The sequence below is a fragment of the Archocentrus centrarchus genome, unplaced genomic scaffold (genome assembly GCF_007364275.1).
Source record: "Archocentrus centrarchus isolate MPI-CPG fArcCen1 unplaced genomic scaffold, fArcCen1 scaffold_33_ctg1, whole genome shotgun sequence".
In the NCBI taxonomy this organism is placed as follows: Eukaryota; Metazoa; Chordata; class Actinopteri; order Cichliformes; family Cichlidae; genus Archocentrus; species Archocentrus centrarchus.
The window spans coordinates 3,676,248-3,686,778 of NW_022060261.1; the positions used below are offsets into that span (position 1 = coordinate 3,676,248).

Genomic DNA, 10,531 nt, shown 5'->3' on the forward strand with positions numbered 1-10,531 from the left:
CCGGCCTTGGGTTGGCAACCATATCACTCTCCAGGGCTCTGTGTGCGGCTGCTCTCTCCCCCACTCCGCGTTGTGATTTGTGAAGCTGGGTCTGGTGTATCACGGCCGCTGATGAAATTCCACCGCTATCAGCGAACTGTTTTGGCTGGATCATGGCATCTGGCTCCACAATGCCCCCACCTCTCGTCTCGGCGTCTCTCGTCCTGGCGCAGGATGCGGGATCGTGGAGGCGGCGTAAACCATGCTAACCTTCGCCTGTTGAAGCGGGCCCCGGCCTCAGCTAACAAGGATCTGGACATCCGAATGGCCCTACTAAATGCTAGATCGTTAGCCAACAAAACTTTCCTTCTCAATGACTTTTTCATCGCACAGCAGTTGGATTTATGTTTGTGACTGAGACGTGGCTTCATGCTGGTGAGTCTGCACCTTTTTCCGAACTTTTACCTCCCGGCTGTTCTTTCTTCAGCTCCCCGCGGATCTCTGGAAAAGGTGGAGGACTTGCTTCAATATTTAAATGCAGTTTTCGCTGTCGTCAGGTCTCGGCAGACCTGTACGCCAGCTTTGAACTGCAGCTGTTGGAGATAAACTCTTCCCCCTCGGTGCTCTGCGCGGTGATTTACCGACCACCGAAGTGCACGAAGGACTTCATCGGTGACTTTGCTGACTTGCTGACGGGTCTCATACTAAAATATGACCGTATTTTAATTGTTGGCGACTTTAATATTCATGTGTGTTGTGAGAGTGGTCCACTGGTTAAAGAATTTGCCTCGCTTATTGACTCTTTTAACTTAACACAACTCGTGTGTGGTCCCACTCATGAAAAAGGTCACACACTGGATCTGGTGCTGTCTTATGGACTTAGAGTCTGCATCACAGGGATACGTGACTGTGGTATATCGGACCATTTTCCTGTTTTATTTACAGCAGCGCTCCCCAGCTCTGGGATAAATAGAGTATCCTCTACACGTCGTGTGCGCTTGGTTAACTCTTCATGCGCTGCTGATTTTGCAGCTGCTTTTAAAAACTCTGACTTAAGCAATTTGGATTTTTGCTTGAGCCTGAATACCGAGGACTTCACTAACTCTTTTATATCTGCTTGCACTGCTGTACTGGACTGTATTGCCCCTTTTACAACCAAACGCACCAAACCTTCCTCCCAGCCCTGGCTGAATGAGACAACCCGCGCTCTCAGACGTGAGTGCAGACGCGCTGAGAGAAGGTGGAAAAAGGATAAGCTCCATGTCTCCTTAGAGATCCTGCGTAACTGTTTATTGAAATACCAGAAAGCAGTAAAATATGCAAAGTCTGCTTATTTCTCTAACATTGTTTCAAGTAACAGTCACAGGCCTCATTTTCTTTTTAGTGTTTTTAATTCACTCGCTGATCCTCGCTGTAATGTGAACCAAGCGAAGGTCTGACCTGCACTGTGCGAAAACTTTAAGAAATTTTTTGTGGAAAAAATTTCTGCCCTCAGGCCTTCATCACCTCAGGCTGAAACAGACTCATCTGCACCTCCTCCCAGCAGAGCTGTCTTTGAGCAGTTTGAGTCTGTCACACTCTCCACACTAAAGGAGGTGATTCACAATATGAGACCTGTAAACTCTCCCACAGACTGTGTTCCGTCTCGCCTTTTTAAAGAGGCTTTTGATTCAGTGGGACCAACTATCCTCGCTCTGATTAACAGTGCGCTTGCATCTGGTTGTGTTTCGGCTGCCTTTAAACATGCAGTTGTACAGCCTCTAATCAAGAAGAAGAACCTTGACCCTGATGTTCTTTCGAACTACAGACCAATTTCTAAATTACCATTTTTATCCAAGGTTCTTGAAAAAGTTGTTTTTAAGCAACTTCAAGCATTTTTAAGTGAACATGGAATGTGGGAAAAGTTTCAGTCAGGTTTTAGAATGCGTCACAGCACAGAGACGGCTCTTTTAAGAGTTTTTAACGATCTGCTTTTAACTGTGGACTCTGGTAGTCCTGCAGTTTTAGTACTTCTAGACCTGTCAGCTGCCTTTGACACTGTGGACCACGAGATCCTTCTATCCCGCCTAGAACATGAAATTGGCATTAAAGGCACGGTTCTGACTTGGTTCAGATCTTATCTTACTGATAGAAGTTGCTCTGTCCATCTAGGAGACTGTTTTTCTACCACAGCAAAGCTTTCTTGTGGAGTGCCTCAGGGGTCCATTCTGGGCCCAATTCTTTTCTCATTGTATATGTTGCCTCTAGGGTCGATTTTTAGGAAACATAATATTTGTTTCCACTGTTTTGCTGACGACATCCAGGTATATATGCCCATCAAACTGAACAGCAGAGATCCATGGGAACCCCTGCTGAACTGTCTAAGTGACATCAAGTCCTGGATGAGAAACAATTTCCTAAAACTTAATGAAAGCAAAACCGAGGTCATATGCTTTGGTAAATTTGACCCCTCAAGCTACTCCTCTGGCACTCTGAGTCATTTGGCTCCTCACTGTCGTGATGCTGTGAAAAATCTGGGTGTCATTTTAGATAGTAGTTTTAAAATGGAGAAGCAAGTAAGTGCTGTTACCAAAATCAGTTTTTACCAACTCAGAGTTATTGCCAAGGTAAAACCTTATCTCCCACAGCAGGACCTGGAAAAAGTTATTCATGCTTTTATTACTTCCCGCCTGGACTACTGTAATTCTCTGTACTTTGGCATAGATCAATCATCTGTGCGCCGCCTGCAGGTAGTCCAGAATGCGGCAGCTCGTCTTTTAACCGGTTTAAAAAAGCATGAACACATTACCCCAGTCCTGTCATCCCTTCACTGGCTCCCTGTCCGTTTTAGAATCGATTTTAAGATTTTATTGCTTACTTTTAAAGCCTTAAACGGACTGGCACCTTTGTATCTGTCTGAGCTGCTTCACTGTCACACCCCTGTAAGAGCTCTGAGGTCATCGAACCAGCTGCTCTTACAGAGGCCTAAAACTAGACTAAAACAGAGAGGTGATCGAGCTTTTGCAGCAGCAGCACCAAAGCTATGGAACGATCTACCTCTCCATATCCGCACAGCTCAGACGATACACACATTTAAATCTCTATTAAAAACACATTTCTTTTCCTTGGCATTTGGCTGCAGTGCTACCTCCTTTTAGATGATTGTTTTATGGTATTTTATGGTACTTGTTTTAAACGTTTTAATTTTAATTTTCTTATGTTATTTATTGTTCTTAATGTTTTTATTTATTTATTTTTATTTTATTATTTTATTTATTTATTTATATATTTTTATTTTTATTTAGTATAGTCCTTGGGGTTACAGATCTTGTACAGCACTTTGGTCAACGTCGTTGTTTTAAATGTGCTTTATAAATAAACTTGACTTGACTTGACTCCGTCTGCATCCCCTCCTGACCTGACCTCACCTACCGCCGCTGTCCTTGCTTTACATGTGCAAATGCTTTGCTAAGGTGGTTTTTTTTTGGACCCTGGTATAGTGCTCTTTTGAGCACTGTACCAGATGACTTTTTTTTAACCTAACTTCCCCATGATGTGTTGTTTTCTCCTCCTGCCAAAGGTAGCGCCGCAAGAAACGGCTGCATGAACCAAGGACACATATCCCCCTATGTGTGTTGTGTTTGTGTATTTGGATGGTGTTCTGTAACTGCAATTTCCAATGTGTGAACTTGTTCACCCACATGGCAATAAAACTTCATTCATTCATTCATTCATTCATTCATTCATTCATTCATTCATCCAGCCACAAAGACCCCATGGGCTCCTCTGGATCAGCAAACAGCATTTTCACTCTCATTCCTGTTGGCCTTCACAATAAAAGCCTCAGATTGATGGCTGCTCCACCCTGACCTTTGACACCATCCAAATGAGTGGATCAAAGTGTTTGAATGATCTGAGCAGCTTTCAAACTCTTGGTGTTTCTACATTTAGATTGATTTGGACTCAACGAGCAAAACTATTGATTTGATCCAAACTAAAATCCTGCAGACGATTTGATTTGGAATTGATGATCATTGAAACTCATTTTTAATCGTCTTCTTAGTTCATTTAAACGCACAGTTGCTCCGCCCACATTTTTGGCTTGGAGAGAAAAACATCAAAGAATTTAGATGATTTGAAGGAACTGAAAAAAGATTCAAACTAAAAGCTTTGTGAGAACAAACATGACCTCTGACCTTTGACCTGCATCTACAGCACTCACCTCTGACTCTCAGCTTCACCTGTTTCCACAGCAGGATGTTTCCCTCCCTGCTGTAGACGGTGCAGGTGTAGGTCCAGCTGTCTCCATCTGTGGGGTATCTCAGGGTCAGACTGAGGTCTCCAGTTTTCAGCAGGTCTTCATTCATCTTCGTTCGGTCTCTGTAACGGTAGTCCTGTTTGTCAGGCTGGTCAGAGCCGCTCTGATACACATGGACCTTCCTTTCACCATCCATCCACTGCACTTTAGCGTCTTGAGGCAGGTGAAATGTGGTTGTGAAGGGCAGCTGGACAGACTCCGCCCCTGACTCCGCCTCCACCTGGGGGACTGAGAGGACAACAAAGCACAACATGAGCTTGGATGGAGACATTTGTGTTGCCTCTAACAGGCTGAATGTTGCTGCTTCACTGGGAGCTCACTGTTAGATAGAAAGTGGTCAGTGTGAAGAGGAGACGCAGCAGAAAGATGAAGACTGACAGGAAGAAAGCAATGAACAGACTGTTGGAGCTGCTGTTAGTGGGACAGGACTTTATTGAGTCTGTGAGAAGCAGATTGGACTTGATGAAGCAGAGAAACACAGTGTGTTGCCACAAGGTTAATGTCTCCGGTTTCACTCGTGTCCGTTAATTCGAAGAGGAAAAACTTCCACAGTACTCCGATGTAGAAAGGAAAACGAAAGTTTTTATTTACAGGTTCACATCCTTTCACAGGAGCATTCTAGCCTAAGCTTCCTCCACGTTAAACAAGACTACGGTAGCAAAACCGTGTGGCTCTGTCCTACGCTGCAGCGCTAAAACTGCACTCCCTCTCCCCCTCCAGTGCTGCACCTAATTTGCATAAACTCACGAAGTGACGAGCTCGAACTATAACCCAGCTTTTACTCAAACCTTATTCACAACAAGATCCCCATATGAAAACATGAATGTAATAAAACAATTTTACTTAAACTTTAACCTTAACGTTACTTATTAAATTACTATTTAGACAAAATAAGGTTTACAGCAAAATAAATACTATATATATAACCTAACTTAACTTGGCTCCCACACACAGTCTGAGTGTTTGTGTCACACTCACTTCATCACACAGCTCAATGTGAGAACATTTGGAACAATCTGATAGAAGCGTTCCTTTAGTCAAAGCAGCAAGAAAACACTATGAAAACACCTGACTGCACACAAACTGCAGTACTGCCAAACTGTAGAGAAAGGATCCAAAGTCAAAGTAGTTATTGTGCACAAACATGTTGGCATCAGTGTGATATGGAGCAATATTACTGCTGCACATGTTTCTGTTGTGTTGAATGTGCAGTAATGCATCATATTCTATCCAATCAGATGTTTGTAGTGGCTGTCCTGTGAGGAGCAGCAGGTCTAAACAAACTGCTGTTAATGAGCTCACAAACACAGGCCTACAGCTGGATTTGAAACAGTAGATTCAATGTGAAATCCAAACTCACAGCTGGATTCAAAGGCTGAGCTCTGTGTGACATGGTTACCTGTCAGTATCTACAGGGGGGTTCAAATATGAAGGAAACATGAAGGTGGTGGATCAGAAACACAGCTGCTTCAACTTTGGACATTCAGCCAACCAAGTGATTGTTGATGTTCAACTTCCTGTTTGAAGGACCTCCATCACTCCATCATGTTCTTCTTCTCCTCCTCCCTTTCAGGCAGGTCCAGCCTGTCATTCACAGCCAATGGCACCAACCAACCAAAGCCCACTAACTGCAGGTCTTTGGACTGTGGGAGGAAACTGGAGAAGCAGAGTTTACAGCTGTTTGTGTGTATGTAGGAATTAATGTGTGCCTTTATGGCTGATCCCAGGTCTGTATGTTCTGTGCTCATCTTTAATGTGTGGCTTTGATTCAAACTGTGCAGCTCTCTGTAACTGTGTTTGAACCAAAGGTAGAATTATTACTAGAACTTTGCTCCTGTCTGAGTCCCTGAGCTGTAAACTGGCCAAAGATGAACCTGAGTCATCTTCATGCTCTCATGCCTTCAGTCCACTGAGCAGCTGAGAGCACTGAGAGCATTTCTCCTGTGAGTACTGAGAACCCTCATGGATCCTTTTCCTCCTCTAACATCAACTCTGGATCCAGGAATGCTGTCCCCCTGTGATTGGCTGATTCTTTGATGCACCTGTATACAGGTGCTGGTCATGAAATTAGAATATGATGAAATAGATGATTTATGTCAGTAATTCCACTCAAAAGTCAAACTTGTATATTATATTCATTCATTACACACAGACTGATATATTTAAAATGTTTATTTTAATTTTGATGATTATAACTGACAATTATATGAAAACCCCAAATTCAGTATCTCAGAAAATTAGAATATTGTGAAAAGGTTCAATATTGAAGACACCTGGTGCCACACTCTAATCAGCTAATTAACTCCAAACACCTGCAAAGGCCTTTAAATGGTCTCTCAGTCTAGTTCTGTAGGCTACACAATCATGGGGAAGACTGCTGACTTGACAATTGTCCAAAAGGCGACCTTTGACACCTCGCACAAGGAGGATAAGACACAAAGGTCATTGCTAAAGAGGCTGCTGTTCACAGAGCTCTGTGTCCAAGCACGTTAATAGAGAGGCGAAGGGAAGGAAAAGATGTGGTAGAAAAAAGTGTCCAACAACAGGGATAACTGCACCCTGGAAAGGATTGTGGAACAAACCCACTCAAAAATGTGGGGAGATTCACAAAGAGTGGACTGCAGCTGGAGTCAGAGCTTCAAGAACCACCACACACAGACGTATGCAGACATGGTTTCAGCTGTCGCAGTCCTCGTGTCGAGCCGCTCTTGAACAGAGACGGCGTCAGAAGCGTCTCTCCTGGGCTAAAGACAAAAAGGACTGGACTGCTGCTGAGTGCTCCAAAGTTATGTCCTCTGATCAAAGTCAATGTTGCATTTCCTTTGGAGATCAAGGTCCCAGAGTCTGGAGGAAGAGAGGAGAGGCACAGAATCCACGCTGGCTGAGGTCCAGTGTAAAGTTTCCACAGTCAGTGATGGTTTGGGTGCCGTGTCATCTGCTGCTGTTGGTCCACTGTGTTTTCTGAGGTCAAAGGTCAACGCGGCCGTCTACCAGGAAGTTTTAGAGCACTTCATGCTTCCTGCTGCTGACCAACTTTATGGAGATGCAGATTTCATTTTCCAACAGGACTTGGCACCTGCACACAGTGCCAAAGCTACTAGTACCTGCTTTAAGGACCATGGTATCCCTGTTCTTAATTGGCCAGCAAACTCTCCTGACCTTTAACCCCATAGAAAATCTATGGGCTATTGTGAAGAGGAAGATGTGATACGCCAGACCCAACAATTCAGAAGAGCTGAAGAACACTATCAGAGCAACCTGGGCTCTCAGAACACCTGAGCAGTGCCACAGACTGATCGACTCCATGCCACGCTGCATTACTGCAGTAATCCAGACAAAAGGAGCCCCAACTAAGTACTGAGTGCAGTATATGCTCATACTTTTCATGCTCATACTTTTCATGTTCATACTTTTCATGTTCATACTTTTCATGTATTGGTCTGAAGCAAAATTCTAATTTTCTGAGATACTAAATTTGGGGTTTTCATTAGTTGTCAGTTATAATCATCAAAATTAAAAGAAACATTTGAAATAAATCAGTCTGTATGTAATGAATGAATATAATATACAAGTTTCACTTTCTGAATGGAATTACTGAAATAAACTTTTTCATGATGTTCTAATTTTATGAACAGCACCTGTACTTTAAGCTAACATGTTGTGAGTGAACGTATTTATTCAGCAGTAAAATAATAAAGTTTTCTCTGAGTGATGTGAGATGGATCTACAGGTGTTTGTTGCTGACCTTTGACCTGCAGCTGTACGTCACTCCGACTCAGTTCATCTCCATATTCTCTAACGGAGCAGGTGTAGGTGGCGCTGTCAGACAGTTGGAGGTCGGTCAGCTTCAGGCTGAGGTCTCCAGTCTGCAGAGCGTCAGTCTTCATGGATGTTCGGCCGCTGTAACGCTGGTTCTGCTCTTTCAGTTCATCTCCTTGCAGCTGGTGGACGGTTGGAGGACTGAGGTCAGAGCGACTCCACAACACTGAGGGGTTTCTCAGTCTAAAAGTGGGCAACTTACAGGGCAGGATGAAGGAGTCCCCCTCATACAGCTCCACAGCTGAGGCATGCTGGGAAACTGAGGACACACACACAGAGACTCCATGAGTGACTCTGAGGTAAAGTTCAGACACTTTTATAGAAACCACAGGAGACACAACGACAGGTTAAACATTGTCAACCTGATGCAGGTTAAAGAAACCAGTGCAGATCAGAGGCAGGAAGTCCATCGGACAAACATGGAAACCCAAAAATTAAACTCTGGAAACAAGTTCCTAACCTGAGGGATCAGACGGAGGAACAGGAAGAAGTTCTGACAGAGACTGAGGGCAGATTCAAACAGTCCAAAAATGACTTCCTGCCTCCTTTTCCTGACCTCTAGTTTCTCCTCATGTGGCTGTGATAGTTTCTTCTAAAAGTATTGATTCATTTGGAATGAGGTGGTGGTGGTGGTAGGGGTATCAGAATGAGGTCATTATTGGTGGGTGGAGGACTCAAACCTGTGAGCACAGACTCCATCCTATAACTGTGCCCCTGAAAAACTAAGGATTGCAACAATAAATGCAACGACCATGACAAAATGGCAGGTCCTCAGTCAGGAGGACGAGCCTCAGTCGGGGGGGTGGTGGTGTCTCAGGTTTAAACTGGACTCAGTTATTAAGCAGAAATCGATGCTGAGTCAGAATCAGATGTTACAGATTTGTTTGTAGGAAGCTCACATTCAGGAAACTCTCAGGATGAACTCTGGAAGATGCAAAGGAGACACACTTGAGTCTGAAGGAGAAAAACTTCTGTCAGCTTCACGTTTCTCATGTCTCTGCTAGAAGCTCATGAGAAGCTCTGTGATTGGACAGCAGTTTGTAAGAAGCTGAACTCAGATCAGCTGTTTAAACCTGTTTCAGCTTCTTCACACTGAGCCTCCTGATTCAGGAGCAGCACTGATGTTGGTGTGTTTCCAGGTAACACAGACATGGATGGTTTCAATCCACCAATCACAGAGCTCCATCAGTGACCTCACAGCACTACATTTACCTGCACTTCTCTCCACGACGACTAGATGTCTCCATGCTGTATGAGTCACTGATTCCAATGAATGCTCAGAGCCTGCTGAGCCTGTTTGACAGAGGAGGGACCTCCTGGTGATCGTATGACACACACACACACACACACACACACACACACACACACACGCACACACACACACACACACACACACACACACACACACACACACACACACACACACAGCAGCTGAGTGGAACATGAGCTCCTCTGAAAGCCACCAAGAAGAACACAGTGATTTCAGAGTGAGCTGCTTTGTTACTTGTGTTTGATGGAATCTCCTCCTGCTGCACTTCAACATGTCAAAGAGAGAGATGAAAGAAAAGCTGCTGTTTTATATCCTACAGCTCCCTGATCTGAGACTGAGCTCATTAACCCAGTGTATACGGCCCTCACAGAGCTCCATCTGCTCCCCACTTCCTTCATCTGAAGTCAGCATCAGATTTAACACTTTCTGATTGTCAGCTGGTTTTTGGCTCTCTGAGGTCCATGTGACCTTTGACCTCACACTGACTCACTGTGACTGACAGAGCTTCTCTCCACATCATGATGTTTCTGTATCAGACAGACTGCCACTGCTCTCTGTTTACTGGTTCTAAACATGAGGAGAACAGGCTTTTACTCAGATTGGACCTGACTTAGCTTAGCCTGTGTGTTAGCCACATGCTAACAAACACATGTTCAGGAACTAGAAGATGTGACCTTTCAGATGACCTCTGACACATGAACTTTGGTCCTACAGTTCATCTGCTGAAGCTTTTACATTTGGGTCCAAATCAAAGAAAAACAGCCACAAACATCAGACATGCTAACAGGATGACCTCTGACCTTTGACCTGTATCTACAGCACTGACCTCTGACTGTCAGCTGCACTTGTTTCTCCATCAGGATGTCTCCCCTCTTGTTGTAGGCGGTGCAGGTGTAGGTGTGTGTGTCTGTGGGGTGTTTCAGGGTCAGACTGAGGTCTCCAGGTTTCAGCAGGTTTCTCTCCATCTTTGTTCGTCCTCTGTAAAAGTCGTGCTGTTCTTCAGGCTGCTCAGAGCTGCTCTGATACACGTGGACCTTCCTGCTGTCTCCGTCCTTCCACTCCACCTTAGTGCCTTTGGGCAGGTGAACTATAGTTTTACAGGGCAGCTGGACAGACTCCACCCCTGACTCCACCTGCACCTTGTAACCTGAGAGGACAACAAAGAA

At 44.4% G+C, this 10,531-nt stretch overlaps 1 protein-coding gene across 1 annotated transcript in view; it reads right to left on the reverse strand.

Moving 5' to 3' along the window:
- The window catches only part of LOC115776567 (uncharacterized), a 50,329-nt gene that overhangs the window by 39,671 nt on the left and 127 nt on the right, over window positions 1-10,531 (reverse strand). The window contains exon 2 of the mRNA XM_030724291.1: window positions 10,192-10,512. Within this exon, the coding sequence (XP_030580151.1) occupies window positions 10,192-10,512 (321 nt within the window). The remainder of the gene's footprint in view (window positions 1-10,191; window positions 10,513-10,531) is intronic.